This window comes from Aythya marila, assembly GCF_965140915.1.
Source record: "Aythya marila genome assembly, chromosome: W".
NCBI classification, from domain to species: Eukaryota; Metazoa; Chordata; class Aves; order Anseriformes; family Anatidae; genus Aythya; species Aythya marila.
In genome coordinates, this window is record NC_139081.1 from 8,892,709 (window position 1) to 8,914,246 (window position 21,538).

At 40.8% G+C, this 21,538-nt stretch overlaps 2 protein-coding genes across 4 annotated transcripts in view; one reads left to right on the forward strand and one right to left on the reverse strand.

Annotated features, from left to right (window-relative positions):
* The window catches only part of LOC309889430 (kinesin-like protein KIF2A), a gene marked incomplete at both ends in the record, with an annotated part of 127,001 nt that extends 115,240 nt beyond the window's left edge, over positions 1–11,761 (forward strand). For all 3 annotated transcript variants that reach the window (XM_082782265.1, XM_082782266.1, XM_082782267.1), the window contains 2 exons: positions 1,805–1,940; positions 11,676–11,761. In XM_082782265.1, coding sequence (XP_082638391.1) covers positions 1,805–1,940; positions 11,676–11,761 — 222 coding nt within the window. The remainder of the gene's footprint in view (positions 1–1,804; positions 1,941–11,675) is intronic.
* The window catches only part of LOC309889474 (very low-density lipoprotein receptor-like), a gene marked incomplete at both ends in the record, with an annotated part of 519,757 nt that overhangs the window by 237,910 nt on the left and 260,309 nt on the right, over positions 1–21,538 (reverse strand). The window lies entirely within an intron of this gene.

Genomic DNA, 21,538 nt, shown 5'->3' on the forward strand with positions numbered 1-21,538 from the left:
GGGAGATCACTCAACAATTACTGTCATGGATAAAACAGACTCAGAGTAGGGAAATTATTATAATTTATTACCTATTACTAACAAGCTAGGGCAATGAGAAACTCCAAAAACCTAAAAACACCTTGCCCCCACCTCCACCCTCTTCCACCTCCTCCCTCCTAGTGACACAGGGGAACAGGGAATGGGGGTTGCAGTTAGTCTGTAACGCTTTGTCTCCGCTGCTCCTTCATGGTCACTCTCTTCCCCTTCTCCAAGGTGGAGCCCCTCCCACAGAATACAGTCTCTGCCAAACTGATCCTACATGGGCTTTCCATAGGCAACGGCTCTTCAAGAATTGCTCCAATAAGGGTCTATACTACAGGGTCTATCCGTCAGGAGCAATGGGTCCCCATGGGTGGCAGCTCCTGCCAGATCACCTGTTCCTGCATGGGCTCCTCTCCACAGGTCAAGTCCGAAGTCTGTTCAGGCAGGGGTTCTCCACAGGCCGCGGCCTTCTTCAAGTCAGATCCACCTGTTCCACCATGGGCTCCTCCAAAGGCTGCAGGGTGGAGATCTACTCCTCTGTGGTACACCATGGGCTGCAGGGGGACAACCTGCTCCACCATGGTCCTCTCCACAGGCCACAGGGGACTTCTGCTCCAGCACCTGGAGCACCTCTCCCCCTCCTTCTTCACGGACCTTAGTGTCTGCAGGGCTGTTTCTCACTCCTCTCCCTCCCAGCTGCTTTTGCGCAGCAGTTATTTTCCCCTTTCTTAAATATGTGCTCACAGACACAACCACCACTGCTTATGGATTTGACTCCAGCTAGTGGTAGATCCCTTTAGAGCAGGCTGAAACTGGTCCTTATCTAACATGGGGCAGCTTCTGGACTCTTCTCACAGAGGTCACCCCAGCAGCCCCTCTGCTACCAAAACCTTGCCATATAAACCCAATACACCTACCTTTTATTGTTGAGTGTGATATCATATGGTATAGAATATCCCTTTGTGTGGGAGTGTGGCCCCCACATGGTTTGTGATAACATTGGACTCTGAACTATGAGGCCATCAAGGAATGTAAAGAGTTTAGAGGGAACAAAGAAGAGTGATTGAGGAGACACCTTGCTGTCTCTGGTTGCTTGTTCTCCAGCCATTAAGGCATGGAAGTTGCTGGGTGTTTGCGGTTGCCGGGCAAAGTTGTTGACCAATGAATAGTTAGTGGAAAAGGAGTGCTGTGGGGCTAATGGTATAAGAGCAGAGCCTGTCCTCAATATGTGGATGCAACATAGGATAATGAAGTTATGTCATCAATAAAGTAGCAGCAGTTACTGATCCTGAAAGAACTCTGGTGTCCGTGTGTTCCTTACTCCACACCTTTGGTTGGTTTAGGTCAGCTGCCCACCCCCAGCCTGCTGGCTTTTGGAGGAGGAGGGGCGGGGATTGGAGGGAGTCCTGATGCTGTGCCAGTATTGCTCAGCAATAGACACAACACTGGAGTGATACCAGTGCTGTTCTAGCTAGGAGTGCAGAGCACAGCACTGCATGGGCTGCTGCAGGGAAAGTTAACTCCATCAGTCCCAGTCCCAGTACAGGGTTTGAAGGGATCTCAAAGATCTTATAATTCCAACCCCCCTGCCAAGGCCAGGGACACCATCCACTAAACCGGGTTGCCCAAAGCCCCATCCAACCCGGCCTTAAACACTTCCAGGGCTGAGGCATCCACAACTTCTCTGGGCAACCTGTTCCAGTGCCTCACCACCATCAAAGAATTTATTCTTATTTACTTGTTTTTGTTTTTTGTTTGTTTGTTTCTATTTTTTATCTAGGAATCTATTAGATGGCTGGAAGATGAAAAAGCCCTTCTTGAGATGACAGAAGAAGTGGACTATGATGTGGATTCTTATGCTACACAACTTGAAGCAATTCTAGAGCAGAAAATTGATATTCTGATCGAACTTAGAGGTAGATTGCTTTTAATTAATTTTGTGTGCATTATTAGCAGTTTGTAGAGCGTGCTTATATTTTGGGATTTTTTTTCCTCTTATGCTGTCCTTTAATGCCCTGTTGAAGTAATACTTATTCTTCTGCCAAGAGCAAGTTCACATCTGTATTCTGTTCATTCCAGTTTAAAAGACTCCAGGAAGTAGGAACTTGTTCCTGCATCTTTCTTTTTCTTTTCCTTTGTTCCAAAATGATAAAAGGAGGGAAAATAAAAGCCAAAAGAACTGTACAGGAAAAAAAATAAGGTAATGCAATGAGGAAAAATTAGTTGCAACTCCCACCTCCTGCTCTGTTGCACTCTTTGGTGTAGCAGGGAGCCTGCTGTCATTTTTTTTTTTTTTAATTTGTGCTTAAGAGTTGCATCAAGCTCTGAGTAGCTTGTTTGTTAGTGTATTTTTTTCTTCAGCAGCCTTTCTGTCTGAATTTTACCAGCCTCTCTTTGTTGAAAAAAAAAAATGCAGTTAATTAGTGCCTGTTCCACTTGTCATCTAAAATCATCTTGTCAGCTTGATACCTCATGGAGATTAATTTTTCATTTTAGATTCTGTATATCTTTGCACTCCAGCAGGCAAGTTACACTGGTGAAAATTCAAGAATTTTTGTTGGTGGTTTTTTTTTGGTGTTTTTTTTTTTTATTAATCTACATTAGAAAATTCCTTATAAGATAAAATCTTAGATTTTTCTCAGTCTGAGTATCTACTGTAGGTTATAAGAATGCATTAAGCAAATCAGATGTGGCCTGCTCAGCAAAGAATTGGTTGTATGTTCCTTTGCTTCTTACAAACTAAATGGCGGCTTCCTCTTCAGGAAGAGACAATTTGAGACACCAGCAGTGAGAAAACACAGTTTAGGTGATTCTCTGTTCTTCTAAAGGTTATTAGATACCTCTTTTGAAACAAGACACTGGAGGTAAAGGTTACCTAAGAGATCCTCATGTCTTTACAGGCAGGATGATGCTTCCATAGCTTTACAGAAGGGAAGTCAAAGATTCTCCCAGTAACTTCTGTGTTCTGCTGGTGGCACATAATGGTCACTGCATATTTCATTTTTTTTCTCCTTTCACTTTGGAACTAATTTCTTCACGCTGTCACTATGTTTTCCTTCATCTTCTTGGACCTGTCACAGGAGAGTGGGGCGAAGAGGAATAGAAATATGAAGGAATGCCATGCTTCCTTTCTCAGGTTTCTCCCTCTCTCCTGATAGTTATGTGATATATGGCATAATAATTCGTGTCAAGAAAATGGTTGATATTAATAAAGAAGGGGGAGATGTGGGAGTGTGTCCATGTGGGTTGGCAAGCCCCATGGTTGATGATAACATCAGACTCTTAACGATGAGGCCATCAGGAATGTAAAAAAGTTTACAGGGAACAAAGAAGGGTGATTCAGGAGACGCCATGCAATGTTCTGTATATTTAGAATGTTTGATGTTCGTGTGTGCGTGTTGGTAGAGCATAGACTCCCTGCGCACTCAGTGCTGTTTGCTTATCTTTTATAAATATTACTAAATACAGATTGAGTTGAGACTTCATTTATAACAGTTATGATTAATTTTTTTTAAATGATGTGTTTATCCATTTACAGTGAAAAACTTCAAAAATATAATCACAAAATGCATTCATAGGAAAATCATAGAATCATTGAATAACCTGAGTTGGAAGGGACCCACAAGGCTCATTGAGTCCCAACTCCTGGCTCCAGAAAGGACCTCCCAAAAATCAAACCGTATGTCTGACAGTGTTGTATAACACTTCTTGAACTCCAGCAGGCTTGGTGCCGTGACCGCGTCCCTGGGCACTGGTTCCAGTGCCCAACCACCCTCTTAGTGAAGAAACTTTTCCTAATATCCAACCTGAACCTCCCCTGTCACAGCTTCATGCCATCCCCTCGGATCCTATTGCTGGTCACCAGAGAGACAAGATCAGTGCCTGCCTCTCTCTTCCCCTCATGAGGAAGCTGTAGGCTGCCATGAGGTCTCCCCTCAGTCTCCTCTTCTTTTGGCTGAACAACCCAAGTGACTTCAGCCGCTCCTCATACATCTTCCCCTGTAGACCTGTTAGCTTTCGTGAAGACACATAACCAGAGTGATTATATGAAGGTGCTTTTATTAGGCGCCAGAAGTTAGGGGCATGTCTGCCCAAATCTAACTTCGTCCGATTTGTTCACTCACATTCTCTTTTATCTCCTAAAATATTACATATGCATTAAGTTTTTCAACACATCTATGCATATTCATTTCCTAGCTCCACCTAGCCCCGCTTCGTATGCTAATTATCTTATCAGTCCTTCTGCGCTTGAGTAGTACTCTCTGGTGGTCGTCTGGGTGGTCATCGGGATGAAGTAAGAGGTCTTCATCAGAGTTGAACTTTTTACCTCATCTACTTGCGCATGCTCTATGAGCCCTTGGTCTCAGTCCAAACCTTAGTTTCCAAACTATTCATTCACCTAGCAATAATGTCCCAGATACCCATAATATTTTCCTAACTATCCTTTGTTTAGATTGAATTGAGCATTTATGGTATGCATTGCTAGTAGCAGTACTGGTTTCACTGCCAAGACACCTGTTACTATGTTAACATCTACCAACATTTCCCCCCTTTGAAAGTATTTCACTCCTTCAAGGAGGGCAAATGCTTTCACTAACTAATTAAAATGTCTCACACACAGCACACACCAGTAACATAATCAAGAAAATTACAAAGATTAGGGTTGTCACAACATTCCATAAATCTGAAATCCACTACTTGTGCTTTATGTCATTTGCACTTCTCTGGTCAGGTTCATTTAATCTGGAGTGGATGCCATCTTTAACCCCTGGATTACTCAGGTTCTCTTAAATTATCATATGCCGGTAGAGAGTATTGAGGATGTGGGTCCATATGCCCAGCAATGGTCTGCATCACTTTCCGGTTCCAGGTTGTCTTCCTTAGGATCAGACTTTTCAGCATTACAAATGTTAACCAAATTAATACCCCTACAATTACCAATATAATTACCATTTCCAGTAAGGATTTAGCCCAATTACTAATATTCCATCCACTAAAAATTTTATCCAAACAGCTTGTTGTCATATCTTTCTCTTCCTGTTCTGCATCTTGTTCCACTTGAGCCAGTTGTTCTATGTCATGTTCTACATCAGCAGTCATATTTGGAATGTGGATGCAGCAATGATCAATACGATCTTTTAGAAATCCACATACTCCATGTTCCTTTAATAACAGTGTATCTAATGCCAATTTTGTAGCACCATTTTAGTTGTAGCTTGTAGTTGGATATTAAGATCTCTAAAGCCTTCTTTTGTGGCTCTCGCGAACCTACTTACTTGTCCTGTAAGTTTATAAATCATTTCCCTATTTCGATAATTAGCTATCTGTGCAAATAGAGATTCTAATGCCCAACTGAATTTTACTCCATCCGAGGGTTCATGCCATATATCTTCATCTGCCCCTTCTAAAATTCTTTTTGCTCTACTAATTTGTAGGGTTTCCAATTTTCCTTTAAAAGGAGATTTTTTTCCATATTGGACAGTGTGGGAAGTCCTAAAGTTATTTCTTTTACTTCCCCATTTATCGGCAGGTGTGTAGTCCAAGTTCCATCCCTGGCTGCCCATACAAATTGTCCTGGACTTTGTACAGTAGTATAGCTACAATCTGCTGTGATTTGACTTACCTGGCTACTTCTTTCCGAATTATACTTAATTCCTCGGCAAGCACATCCTGCCCTAATAGCTATCAATACTGGGGGTAAGTGCTTGATATCTTCATTATTACTGTCACAAGTATATTTCTTCTCACAGATCCACCAAGCTACCTCTTTTGATTCTTGTTTACCACTGCTGTCAACCCGGCTTACTGTATAAACCTGATCAGTTCCATTCTGCTTTCCCTGCCATTTAATACACCATGATGTATTCCCTCCATACTGGAATTTCTGCAGTAAACTCACTGTCCAAGCACTATCCCATCCTTCTTTACACTGAATTGTTTTATTTCCTTCTACTTGGGGCAGTGGGGAGGTTATTATACCCCACTCAAGCGGGTCCCCTGCTGCTTTTGGAATGGGCATACAAGCAGTAATTCTATCAGTTCCTTTCATTATGGCAAAATCTTTAATTAATCCTACCAATAAATTCTCTGCCTGCTGCCTGTGTGGGATCTATATCACTTGTGTCCATGGTACTTGGTCCTCCCTTTTTCTTTTAGATCCTTTTTGTCGGGCTACCAATATTCCTTTATCCAATTTTGGATATACCAATATTTCTCTTATCCCATAATCTGTGCTATTTTCATGTATTACTATGCACCGGTAGTTTCCCTCATTGACATTAGTAACATTAAACAGGGTTAGGATGGTAGTTCCTCTCAGTTGTTGGCCCAATTCTAGGGTATTACTTACGTACGCCTTCCCCTTCCATCCAGCTTTCAATCCTGTATTGTCCCTGGATGTGTTTACGTATATTTCCTGGCTTTGTCCGAAGTCATTTATTTTCTCCCAGACCACCTGTAGAGAGCTAATTGTTATTGGTTTATCGTCTTGCATTCCACATTCCAAGGTAACATTTCCTCCCTTAAATATTTCCTTTTTCTTATACTTTTCTGGTATTTCTAGAAACCCAATTACAAGATATTTGCACAAAACAATTGCTGCTATCATTACCGTTATTAAGAACCCCAACATTGTATGTTTATACGCGTCTCATCTGTAGTTTTGTATCTCCGAATGCTCACACTGACCAAAGTTCAGGAACCTTTTTCACCCGAGTATAATGAATCCAAGCATCCACCCCTTCTACCTTTACAGCTGTAAAAGTAGTCAATAATACTTGATAAGGTCTGGCCCACCGTTCTTTCAGGGGTTCTTTGTTCCAATTTTTAATGTACACTCAGTCTCTGGGATGAATATCGTGGACAGGATTTTCCAGTGACAATGGTCGGTTTCACACCAAAACACTCTGAAGTTGAACTAAAGTTTTGCTAAGAGATAATACATAATTATAAACATCCTGGTTCCCTGTTATGTGCATATTAGGATTTGGTTCTGGGGATTCATAAGGCTTTCCATACATAATCTCGTATGGGCTTACTGACATTCCACTCCTTGGCTTTATCCTTATTCTCAATAAGGCTATAGGCAAAGCTTGTGGCCATTGTATTTTGGCTTCCTGGCAGATTTTACTAATCTGTCCCTTTAGTGTTTGGTTCATCCTCTCTACCTGTCCACTAGATTGGGGTCTCCATGCAGTATGTAAATTCCAAGAAATTCCTAATAGCCGGCTTACATCTTTAACCACAGATGCAATATAGTGCGGTCCCCTATCCGAGGATATTCCTAACGGTACCCCAAACCTCGGAATAATTTCCCGCAATAACCACTTTACTGTCTCTTTAGCTTGATTGGTGTGGCAGGGAAGGGTTTCTGGCCATCCAGAAAAGGTATCAACCCCTACTAACAGATATCTATATCCCCTAGTCCTAGGTAACTCTACAAAGTCAACTTGCCAGTAATCTCCCGGTTCTATTCCTATTCTGACTCTTCCCATTTCAGCATGTTTTCTTGCTACTGGATTATTTTTCAGACAAATCTCACACTTTGACATTACTGATTTTGCCATTGTTAACATATGCATAGAGATAATGCTACATTTCAAAAATGTTACCATTGCCTCTGCGCCCCAGTGACACTCATTATGTTTTGTATGAAGTATTTCTTGCATCACCAAGGGGGGTATTACTATCTGGCCCGTAGTGGTTACATAACATCCATCAGAGTTCTTTTGGGCCTTTAGGAGATTTGCTAATTTCTCATCCTCTGGTGAATATCTTGGTTCCTTGGGAAGATTAAGACGAGTGGGGCCTACCTTGAGTGGTACCAAAGCCATCACTTTCCACACCTTCCAAACAATTTGTCGAGCTGCTCAATCTGCCAACGGATTCCCTTCTGATATCTTCGAGGTTCCTCCTTGATGGGCTTTACAGTGCATAATAGCCACTTGTTTTGGCTTATGTACCGCATTTATCAAATTTAACACCTCCTCTTGATATCTTACATTGGCCCCTTGTGAAGACAACAGCCCTCTTTCTTTCCATAATGTTCTATGAACGTGGACCACTTCAAAGGCATACTTTGAATCTGTCCAAATATTTACCATCTTTCCTTTACTCAGTTCCAGTGCTCGAATTAGGGCTATCAGTTCCGTTCGCTGTGCTGATGTTCCAGGTGGTAAAGATTTTGCTTTGATTACTGTTTTCAGGGTTGTTACTGCATACTCTGCATATCGTGTTCCATTCTCCACAAAACTACTACCATCAGTAAAAAGTTCCCAGTCATACCTTTCAAGGGGTACATCCTTCAAATCTTCGCGGCTAGCATGAGTATGTTCGATTATTTCCACACAATTGTGTTCCAATGGTCCTTCTTCGGGAACAGCTCCTAGAAATACTGCTGGATTTAACAGGTTAGTCATTTTCAAGGTTACATCATCTTGTTCAGTTAGTATTGCCTGATATTTCATCATCCGGCTGGGTGACAACCAGCGGCCCCCCCTTTTGCTCTAAAACGGTTGTTACCATATGTGGTACAAAAACTTCAATATGTTTTCCCAAGGTAAGTTTCCTTGCTTCCTGGATTAAGAGAACTGTTGCTGCTACTGCCCACAAACGTGAGGGCCATCCTGCACTTACAGCATCCAACTGTTTGGGAAAGTATCCCACAGGTCTTTTCCAGCTTCCCAGTCGCTGAGTTAGTATCCCTAATGCTAGTCATTGTCTTTCATGTACAAATAACTGGAAATCTTTTGATAAATCTGGTAGACCCAAAGCTGGTGGCTTCATTAGAGCATCTTTAAGTTTCTTAAAAGCTTCTTTTTGTATTTTTCCCCAAATAAAATTCCGTGCCTTCTGAGCTTCATAAAGGGGCTTAGCTATGAGTCCGTAATCCATTATCCATAATCTGCACCACCCAGCCATTCCTAAGAAGGCCCTTATCTCATGGAGATTTTGAGGTTCCAGGATAGCGCATATAGCTTTTATTCTCTTGATGCCCAGACTTCTTTGTCCCTGAGAAATCTCACCCTCCAAATATGTTACAGTCGAGCAAACTATTTGTGTTTTTTTTTTTCTTTTGAATCTTTATAGCCGCCCATTCCTAACTGATTTAAAATCTCAATGGTTATTTAGGTGCAGAGCGACTCATTCTCTGTGGCAATCAAAATATCATCTACGTATTGTAACAACAAATACTGACTTCTGGGTACCTGTATTTATCCTTGCGTTGTCCAGATCTCCAGTTCCTTGGCCAGCTGGATTCTGAAGAGGGTCAGGCTATTCTTGATATCCTCTCTTTCACTTTCTATAGCTGCCCTTAACACCATAACTTTTTCTGTTGAGTCCATTAATGTATCTAATATTACTTGAAGGTCATCCCAGTCCAGATTCTGGGTTTTAATGATCATTTTCATTACCCTAGCTACTTTATCCGTGTTTTCCTGCTACGTTCCTGCTGCTTGTTTCCAAATTACTAGGTCTCCTGGAGTAAACTTTAACATACATGTATACTGGCCCTTCTGTCCCTACTCCTTGTCTAAGTGGAGCAATTATGTTTTTATTTTGTCTTATTCCATCTTTCTCTCTTATCATGCATTTGGCAGCACCTTTCTGGTCTCGTCGTTGGGTTCTATATGATACCGGGGTAGCTGAAGCTACCGCTCCTTTTTCTTCTCCCTCCTCCCCCCACTGTCCTTGCTTTCTTCCCTGACAGCCTGCCCTTGTTCTAATGGGGCTGATGGTACTACTTCCAAATCTGTATTTCCATCGTCCCGTCTATAATACATACCATTCTCTAACCTTTGATGCCCTATACACCGCTTTTCTCCTGTGCATGCTTTACATTGGTCATCAACAGTTATTTTAGCCACCATTATCCTGCAAGTGCATTGCCACTCAGGCTTATCTCGCAAATAGAAAAATAGTTCTACATACGAAATCTCATCCCACTTGACTTCTCACTTACAAAATAACGTTAATTGTAAGATAGTATTGTATTGCAAGGTTCCATTTCTTGGCCAACTCTCTTGATCTTCTAGTTCATACTGTGGCCACCAAACATTACAGTAATCAACTAGTTTACCTTTTCGTAACTCCTGTCCAAAGCCTCCCTCCTTCCAGTGTGCTAGTAAACAGCCCAAAGGGGAAGATCGTGGTACAGGAGTATTGCCGCCCAGAATACCTTTAAGTTTTTCCATTTGTTATAGCTATAACCTTTTACCAAACCAGACCACTGATGCTGAACCTGCAGCACTTTCGCGACTGTCTTACGGACATAATTTTTGTCCATAATTACGGACATACGCCTAGGCTTACCCCGGGAATTCCCTAGCCCAACTGTGTGTGGCTTTCACTGTGTCTGACCAGCAGGCTCCCAGACCAGATCTGTACCAGTTACTAGAAAGCACCTTTTCTCTTACCCTTCTAGAGGTACGCTGTGAGCAGCGGGGTCAGTTGCGGCCGATGGCTCCCCGAGAAACTCCTCGGTGCCGGCTGGAGTGTGATCAGTTCGTGAGCTGCCTCAGCAGTGCCCACAAGGTCCCATCTGGATCACCAAAATGTTAGTGTTCACAAAGACACAACCACAGAGTGATTATATGAAGGTGCTTTTATTAGGCGCCAGAAGTTAGGGGCATGTCTGCCCTAATCTAACTTTGTCCAATTTGTTCACTCACGTTCTCTTTTATCTCCTAAAATATTACATATGCATTAAGTTTTTCAACACATCTATGCATATTCATTTCCTAGCTCCACCTAGCCCCGCTTCGTATGCTAATTATCTTATCAGTCCTTCTGCGCTTGAGTAGTACTCTCTGGTGGTCGTCTGGGTGGTCATCGGGATGAAGTAAGAGGTCTTCATCAGAGTTGAACTTTTTACCTCATCTACTTGCGCATGCTCTATGAGCCCTTGGTCTCAGTCCAAACCTTAGTTTCCAAACTATTCATTCACCTAGCAATAATGTCCCAGATACCCATAATATTTTCCTAACTATCCTTTGTTTAGATTAAATTGAGCATTTATGGTATGCATTGCTAGTAGCAGTACTGGTTTCACTGCCAAGACACCTGTTACTATGTTAACATCTACCAACAGACCCTTCACCATCTTCGTAGCCCTCCTTTGGACTCTAATAGTTTTATGTTTTTCTTGTATTGTGGCACTCAAAACTGAACACAGGACTCAATGTGAAGCTGCACCAGTGCAGTGCAGAGAGGGGAGCACAAAATAGGGGAGAATGTTGTTGATCATACACTAAGATACAATTTTGTCTGCTTTTAAGAATGGTTCAGAAGCTGCTGGGAAGGAAAAGAAAGTATGCTGTGTATATCTTCCTGTACTCTGTAAGTTAGAAGCAGAATTTAAGCAGAAACAAGTTACATACTGGGAGTGCAGTTGTGTAGTTTCCAAATCTATCCTGCCTAGAGACAGGGGTAGCATCTAAGAAGGGACTAAGTTGCTAAATAACTTGTTTGTATGGTGAGTACTGAATTTAAGCTTATCTTAATCCTCTTGGAGTTTCTTGTAGCTTCAGCTGTTTTTGTGGAGGAATTTTCTGTGTTGTGCATTAGGGCAGGGTTGTGGAGTTCAGGGCTTAGTTTCAAGATCTTTGTTGGGTACAAGCACATCAGTACTCATTCTCTCTTTTTCATTAAAGATAAAGTGAAATCTTTCCGAGCAGCTCTACAAGAGGAGGAACAGGCCAGTAAACAGATCAACCCGAAAAGACCACGTGCCCTTTGAAATGGGCCTTTGCTGCTAAAGGAATCCACAAACCCTTACTGCTGTAGCATACATTTGTTACAAAACCAGTGGCCGTAAGAACTCAACTACTTGAAAGTGTGAAAACATTAGAAATGTCTGTGGAAATGTCCTGTTTCTTATTCACCTGAATTACATTTTTGTTTTTGTGTGAAATGCTCCTATGACATCTACGAAATGCTTCTAGACCAGTCAGTACAACCATGCAGGGTTCAGATCCATGAAGCACTTTGTTTAAAATATTTCATTTATTCAAATTGTGAATTTTACTTTTGGAAATATTTGCCAAGTTTTTAATAATGAAGTAGAACTGTGGCCATTAGAAAGTCACTATATTTCCTTTTAACCGTGTTCAGTTTTGTTACAAAGACTAGCTGTGCAGTTCTAAATTGTGTTTGCGTGCATGCACACCTCACTCATGGTCGTATATAATTTCTCTTCTACAGACAGCTGTGCTTACCTCTTCCCATTCTGTGCCTTGATGAAGGCTACTTAACTCTAAACATCCTCTTTCTGAAGCACAGCCTTAATAAACAACATTACTTAGGCAATATTAATTACTTTTAGTCTGTGTGCATTTTTAATGTGCTTTGAGACTTTCTTTTTTGGTAGCTAGATCATTCATTTCACAGGATGTGCCACATCACTTGAACAGAAACTGCAAGAGCTGTTAGAGTGGACAAACAGCTGGACATTCCATCCTCCTTGTAAAAAATATGGAATCTAGATTTATTTGAATACCATAAAGAATGGTTATGCAATTCAAACATTTTTTTCAAGGAAAAAAAGAATCAAAAAACAAAAATATAAATTAGTTGATGTATAAAAAGGTTAATGTTTAAGTACTGAGGAGAGTTGTGACTTAGGATAATGCTGATATGTAGTATGTGGTATGGGATGATAATGCTGTCAGAAAAAAGGTACAATCTGAGCTCTGTATATGGATAGGATAACTATCAAAGTTCAAGGATCCAGCTAAAGAAATACATATTGGCTTTTCACCTACTGTTAAAATTTGGCTTTTGATCCATGACAAACTTACATGTACATTAACTGTAGTTTGCAGGCAGTTTGAGTAGCTTTGTTGCTTTTTTTTTTTAAAAAAAAAAAAAGCAGTTAATACCTATATTTCCCTTTATATACAGTGCCAACAGATGAAAAGAGGGGTGAAATTGCATCATTTGAGGATTTGCATATCTCTACCTAGTGCTAGTTGAAATCTCTCAAGTATCAAGTACCTGAATTCCCACAATGATTGCATATCAGCACTTTTTAGTTGGTGTCACTCAAGTTACTTTTCCAAATCAGTATCCAAAAGATTGACTTTCACATAAGAACTTGTCAAATGAAGAGTTATAGACCCCTCTAGGAGTTTTCCCTGTTTCCAGTCTTCCTATCGTCAGACTTTCACTTGGAACTGTTTAAACATTACTTGTTGAAAACAAACCTTGTTCATTTGAGCCAGACTGGGAGGGAAATAAAGGGAATGCAATGAAAAACAAGATAAATGAGACAGGAATTCTCATAGTGTTTAATGTTTGCATCTCCTATAAGAAGCTCTTGTCGCATCGTGGTTAAAAATCAAAAAAAAAATCCTCCTGTGTGTAAACATGAAAAGTGAAACAACAATGTAGATTTTACATAATGTATTGAATAAATTAAGCTATTAACTGAATTACAGATGAGAATTTACTTCTATGAAGAGTCTGTTCTGCTTTGGGAAGGGGTACACTTTGTAAACACATGCAAGTTGTTGCACTACTAAAAAGGCCTCTGATTTCAGAATGAGTATTTACTCCTGGAAATGGCCATTCTGTGCAAATTTGTAAGGTAGGAAGATGTTCCTCAGATCCCTATCCTGACTTTTGTTTTGCAGCAGATCTCAAAGAAACATCATGGCTGGTCAGGTACCAGATGGAAGTCAAAATTATGTCTAGAGGCTGTTAAGAGACCTTTGTGATAGAGCCTGCTGTAAATATTAGATTAACACTGAGACTGAAGCAGTGAGAATTAAGATAAGTAAACAATTGATATGGCTGGTTACACCACTTGAATTCCTGTAACCCATTGCTCTGATGGGCTGACATTATTTGTATAGTACTCTGAGAAGCATATACTGTTTTGTGCGCTGTAAAACAAAAACATTTATAAAGAGCATGATGCAAAGCTCCTACATTTGTTCCTTCTGTGTTGGTCTGTGAGTGTTGCTGTGGCTACTTAACCATCACTCAAATTGTTTTGATAGGCAGTGAAGCAGTACTAGAGTTGTTAAATGCCTCTTTCAGGATGCCTGCAAATTCAAGTACACTTGAATAAAATTAAGTTGAATTTTGGAAAAGGTTTTGGTAATGTTTCTTCTCTATTTATTGTGGTTTTATGGAAAAAGAAATGCCACCCATGAAACAGATGACTCATGTTTGTTAATACAGAGTTAGGCCTTTACCCCTGCATGATGCTATAAAGTTAATAATTACTGTTTTCATGAATCATAAGACAAATCAAAGTAGATTTTTCTTTTGATGGCCGTGATACAAAGTTAACACAAATTTCATTGGGAAAATTCTGCCTTGTCCTTAATAAAAAATATATGACTGTGCTGGCTTTAGCATCCTGGGTAACTAAACTACACCATAGCCACTCTCTCACTCCCCCTCCTCAAAGGAAAAAGGGGGAGAAGATACAATGGAAAGGGCTCAAGGGTTGAGATAAGGACATAGAAATTGCCAATTACTGTCATAGGCAAAACAGACTCTGAGGGAGATTAATATAATTAATTGCCTATCACTAGCAGACTGGGACAGTGAGAAACTAAAAGCAAACTAAAAACACCCTCACTTCACCACCCCACCCCCCCCAAGTAGTGCAGGGGAAGGGGGATTGTGGTCAGTCCCTAAAGCTTTGTCTCTGCTGTTCTGTCTCCTTCATGGTCACTCTATTCCCCTGCTCCAGCATGGGGTCCTTTCCATGGGATGCAGTCCTTCCAAACTGATTCTACATGGGCTTCCCAAAGGCAGCAGCTCTTCAAGAACTGCTCCAAATATGGGTCTGTACCACAGGCTCCATCCTTCAGGAGCAAACTGCTCCAACACAGGTCCCCCACAGGCAACAGCTCCTGCCAGATCACTGCTCCTGTGTTGACTCCTCTCCATGGGCTGCAATTCCAATGCAGAGTCTGCTATGGCGGGGCTCTCCATGGGATGCAGCCTCCTTCAGGTCAGATCCACCTGCTCCACTGTTGGCTCCTCCACAGGATGCAGCATGGAGATCTGCTCTACTATGGTCCTCTCCACAGGCTGCAGGGAAACTTCTTCTCTGGTGCCTGGAGCACTTCCTTCTTCACTGACCTTGGTGTCTGCATGGCTGTTTCTCTCACATTTTCTCACGCCTCTCTCCTAGCTGCTGTTGCACAGCTTCCCCCCCCTTCTTAAATATGCTTTCACGGAGACGCAACCACCATTGCTCATTGGTTTGGTTCTGGACTTTTCTCACAGAGGCCACCCCTGCAGCTCCTCCACTACCAAACCCTTGCCACATAAATCCAATAAAATAATCCAAACTGCATTATTGAATCCAAACTTCACTGAAAGCTTTGATCATTTTAGATCCTCAGTGATCCTCAGTGACTTGAGAGACAAAGTTATTTTCTTATGAAAATAGCTGCCTTACTGTACAGTTGACCAAAAAAAAAAAAAAAAAAAAAAAAAAAAATCATCTGCCCAGTTGCTAACTTTCTGCTGATTCCTACAAGGGGTTTGATGGCAGTAAGGGGGGGGGGGAGGGAGGAGATGATAGTGGTAATTTTAGGTACCTCAATGATGCTTTCATAACTATCCCACACCCAGCCCATAAGATAAATGTTCTTGTTTCTGAAAAACACTTATTTGGATTTCTCTAATGGAAGCAGGTTACTAACAGATCTGGAATGCTGGTAGGTACCAGAGGACAAATGGAAGAGACCTTCATTTCAACTCAAAAGAAAGTTTTAAAATATTTTTTAATTATGTTATAATTTCTTGCTAATTTATATTGCTGATTAGGTCATTTCCAAGACATACTGGCTGGCAAAGAAGTTACAAAAATACCACAAAAGCAGTCATTGTTCAAGTGCTATAAAAAATGTTACAAAGGTTATACTAGAAGCTACTATTAATTTTGCCATTTTAGAGATGTAGGTATATTTCCAGCACAGTTATTTATATTGTATCCTACCAGGTTTACCACATCTTGTTAAAGAGTAATAGCTGCATTAATTGTTATGCTGAGGAATTTTATCTTTAATTAGGAGAGGATTCCTGTTCCAACTTAAATTATTGACCAGAAGAATAGAATATAGTAATCAATTAGCATAATTTGGAAATTTTAGTATAGATCAAGGCCTAATTCTCAAGACAGATGGATAGGGAAGGGCTGCATAAGTCTCCAGAGAAATTACAATAACCAATTCTGTTATTAGAGCTATTTTTAGAAGATACATAAAAGTACCTAGTACACAAGTTACAGAAGTAGAAATCTTTAGTTTGTTCTGAATACTGTAAGCAGCAGTTGAAATATATATAAGGTTTATATGCTTTGTCATGTTTAGGACTGGGAAGCAAAAATTGTCTGATATTCAGAGGAAACCAGGGTTAGTACTTTCCCTATGTAACCCAATACCAATCTGTACAACATTGGTATAGAAGGAGGTACAACTGAAGAAGCTTAAAAGGAAGGCCTAAAGAGAAAAGATTTACCTAATGAAGTCATCTATATTAATTGAACAGGCTCGTTTTTCAGAGTAATCAGTATCTTAGGATTGTCTGTATTTTCACCACAATTTTGAAGTTTTCAGGTATTTCCTGTCAACAGAAAAAGATGCAAATTACTTTTCTATTTGTAGCATAGAATAAGGTTAATTTAAACTATCTATTCTTTCCCTGCTTTTAGAAGAGTTCTTCTTTCATGAGATAAGTTGTATTTTTTCTTCTTTTATGGATTGTTTTCTCATTGTCTGAATTTTTGTATCTCAGCTCATTCACTGTAAATTAATCACCAGCACTATTGCTAAGCAGACAAAAAAAATTCTTACTAGCTTTTTGGGAAAAAGTCAGGCCTTGAGACATGTGCAGCCAAGATATTAACAATATCCTCAGATATTTTTTTTCCACTGTAATTTAATGACCCTTTTAGATTTCTCTTTAATAACAGTTAAATTCTTCCCTTCCTGAAATTCTCTTAGAAAGGCTTTAACATATTAAGCTTTTCAATTCTGATTTTTTTTTATTCTTATGTTAGTATTTAGGTCACAGTACACAGGAATAGAATTTAATATATTAAAAAGGAACAAAGAATTTGGTAATTATGATCCAGAAACTGCTCTACAGCTCTTGACCTGAAAGGAATACAAGTCTAGAATGAAAACTGAACTTGTTTTTTATTCAACTGATTCTTAATCTTTACAATAAAAATAAAATAATATAATTAAACTACAGAGAGCTGTTCTTTTTGAACAACTGCCCAGTAGAGTTTTCTTCTAAAAAGTTTCATATGCTGAGGTCACAAACTCTTCTGATAAGTTCTCCATCGTGATTTATCCCAGACTCTGCTGGCATGTATATAACACTGCTAGACATTTGCACAAAAGAAATGGTTAGCTGGATGGACTCTGAAACTCTGATAAATTTACCTCTAATAAAAGTTATTTAAAGGCTACAGAGAGTATTTTGTTTATCCTAACAAAGGCTATCCTTACTAGACAACCACATTCCTGAAATTAAAATGTTCAATGAAAGGAACATACAACTGCTATAAACAAGAACAAACACTAATGACAATTTCACAACAATACTGAACACAAAAATCTTTCAGGAAAGTATCTTTCTTAATACAAAAACCACTCAGCCTTGGACAAAAAAAACTTCACCCACAAAAACATTTCAATTGTTGTTTTTTGTGCCTAGGCACTACTGGCTAGATCTTAATTGCTGAGAAGGCAGATACTTCAAGAAAATCTGGCTAATGCTGGGCAAGGCTGAAATGGTCTTGAAGATCGAAGTATTTTAAAAATTAACTTGAAGAATACTATCCTATAACGTCTTATCTTCAGATGACTCTGTATTGTCTATGAAGAGTCCTCATAGGCACTCTTTTGATCATAAGTAACAAACTCATCAGCTGGAAGAGTCTCTAGGAGATGGGAAGTACTATGAAAGGAGCATTATGAGTAACAACTCTCCAACTGACATGGAGATGGTACTTCAGCCTTGTCAGAAATACTATAAGAAAGTCATAGAATATTCCGAGTTGGAAGGGACCCACAAGGATCATCGAGTCCAACTCCTGGCACCACACAGGTCTACCCAAAAATTCAGACCGTATGACTAAGAGCACAGTCCAAACGCTTCTTAAATTCCAACAGGCTTGGTGCCATGACTATGCCTCTGGGGAGCCTGTTCCAGCACGCGAGCTGCACCTAAATTGATGGTGGCACATACAGGTAATGTACTAATGCATGCCTGATCAGTAGAGGAGTATTTTGGTGTTCTGTAAATGCCAATGGATACTTAGTAGTGAAATCAGCATAAAGAAAGTAAAAAGAAAAACAAATGAAATTAAATACTGTTATTAGTATGTAACATTAATATTAGAGTATCCAATGCTTTACCTGGAAGTTGATAAGTGGTGGTTTGTTCTTTGGCTCTATTCTGATAACGCTGGATTCAACTTTGGGGTGAGGTCTGAAGTTGTTCTTTCCAGCCTGTTAGAAGTTAGACAGTTGCACGAATAAGCAGAAAATCCTCACATTCTTCTCTCTCTGATAGCTTTGTAAGCTAACACAGAATAACATACCTTCATCAGATCATCCACTCAAACTAATAACTAAGTATTAATAAAAAGTCTGCAGTATAGATCCTGGTTTTACAACCAAAGTAAAAATTCCCTTTGAAACATAAGTATTTCACACCTGAGAGTAAAGGAAAGAAGAAAATAAATTCTAAGTTGTCGTGGTTTAACCCGGCTGGCACCTAAACACCACACAGCTGTTCACTCACCCTCCCCCCTCCCTCTCTGGGATGGGGGAGAGAAACAGGAAAGTGAAGCCTGTGAGTTGAGATAAAGACAGTTTATTAAGACAGGAAAATAATAATAACAATAATAATAACAACAATGATGATAATAGTACTACTACTAATAATATGTACAAACAAGTGATGCACAATGCAATTGCTCACCACCCGCTGACCGATGCCCAGCCTAACCCCGAGCAGTCCAGCCCCCTCCCCCGGCTAGCCACCCCTATATATTGTTTAGCATGACGTCAGATGGTATGGAATACCCCTTTGGCTAGTTTGGGTCACCTGTCCTGGGTCTGTCCCCTCCCAGCTCTTGCTGCACCCCCAGTCTGCCTGTTGGCAGGACAGAGCAAGAAGCTGAGACATCCTTGGCTTGGTATAAGCACTGCTCTGCAACAATTAAAACATCGGGGTGTTATCAGCACTCTTCTCATCCTAAGCCAAAACATAGCATTCTACCAGCTACTAGGAAGAAAATTAACTCTGTCCTAACTGAAACCAGGACATAAGTCTAATCAACTTTCAAGTCAAAAGCAGTTATGTTGTCCATAGGTTCATGCCCAGTGCACCCTGCCAATAAGCGCACAGAATCAGAATTCACACAAAGGTCTTTTAATTATTTAAAGACATAACTCTGCAGAGTCAGGTGCTTGGCAATCTTTTGCAAAGCAAGCACATCTCTGGCTTGAATCACCATCATTTATACCCAGCAAACTTGTGAAAACTATCTCTCTGGCTACTTTTGATTGGCTGTACCAGCTCACCTAACTTATCTCTACTGAGTTTGTGCATTACAGAGGACCAGCAGGGGTGGGGCACAAAATCCCACATTAGCATACATTATCATGTTGATAGGTGTGATTTTAATATGATAAGGACCCTTAATGAGCAAATGGTTACCATAGGTCAGTCTGGAATCTTCCTGCAGCTGTTTTCTCCTTCTTGTTTTTTACCTTTCATCCCCTATCTTCTCTGCTTCTGCTAGCTCAAGGCTACCAGTCTCTGTTTCCTCCAAGGTTTCCTTATTTTCTCAGCTAAAGACTACACAAGCTACAAGCCTCCCTTTTTTCTTCAAGGTTGCCTTGCTTTTTCCCAGCTTTGGGAAAAAGTTAGAAAACACAGGTTTTTCCCCTCAGCACTTAAAGCAATGAAAGTCTATCATACACATACACATACTCCCTTAATTAGCTCAAACTCCATTTAAAAACAAATCAAAAAGCAAAAAAACTACACTGACACCTTAGTGAAACCATCCAAATTTCCTTAAAGTTACAATAGAATTTGATTCTTTATACTGGTAAATGGATAAAGATCAAAGAGATGAAGGCTAGTCTCAGAGCTGAGTGCATGACTATATCATAGCAATAATCAAAATGATTTGTTAAGTCCTTCAAATCCAAATTCTCTAGCTCCAAAATCTGACCAGTAATGTCACTAACATTAGTGCTTCACTGAGAGAAATGAAGAAATGCTGACATGGAAAAACACATGTAAGTACATGGACAGTTACATTTTTCCAGGCAATAGGAAACATCTTGGCTTCAGTTCTACCCTTAGCACCCATACTTCCTAACACAGGAAGACATTTGAAATGTTACCATGCCCTGCTTATCCATGGAATAACAACTAGTTATAATTCTAGAGGAAACAGGTGCAACTGCTTTTTTCCATCAGTTGGACTCTCAGTTATGCCAAGACTAAATTTTCTCCTTGTGTATAATATGTTGACATTAACTAAATCACAAAATGGTTGAGGTTGGAAGGGACCTCTAGAGATCATCTGGTCCAACCCCCTGCTCAAGCAAGGTCACCTAGAGCACGTTGCGCAGGATGGCATCCAGGCAGGTTTTGAATATCTCCAGAGAAGGAGACTCCACAACCTCTCTGGGCAATCTGTTTTCTGTCACCCTCACGGTAAAGAAGTGCCCTCTCATATTCAGATGGAACTTCCTGTGTTTAAGTCTGTGCCTGTTGCCTCTTATCCTATCACTGGGCACTACTAAACCATCTGGCCCCATCCTCTTGACAGCCTCCCCTCAGATATTTATATACATTAATGAGGTCTCCCCTCAGTCTTTTCTTTTCCAGGCTAAACAGGCCCAGTTCTCTCAGCCTGTCCTCGAATGACAGGTGCTCCAGTCCTCTAGTCATCTTCATAGCCCTCCTCTGGACTCGCTCCAGTAGTTCTATGTCCCTCTTGTTCTGGGGCGCCCAGAACTGGACACGATACTCCAGACATGGCCTCACCAGGGCCGAGTAGAGGGGGAGGATCACCTCCCTTGACCTGCTGGCAACACTCTTCTGAATGCAGCCCAGGATACCGTTGGCCTCCTTGGCCACAAGGGCACATTGCCGACTCATGGTCAGCCTGATGTCCACCAGGACTCCCAGGACTCTCTCTGCAGAGCTGCTCTCCAGCAGGTCACTCCCCAGCCTGTACCGGTGCTTGGGGTTATTCCTCCCTAGGTGCAGGACCCTGCACTTGCCCCTGTTGAACTTCATGAGGTTCCTCTCTGCCCAACTCTCCAGCCTGTCCAGGTCCCTCTGAATGGCAGCACAGCCCTCTTGGGTATATGCTACTCCTCCGAGCTTTGTGTCATCAGCAAACTTGCTGAAGGTGCACTCTGTTCCATCGTCCAGGTCACTGATGAATAAGTTGAACACTGGACCCAGTACTGACCCCTGGGGGACACCGCTAGCTACAGGCCTC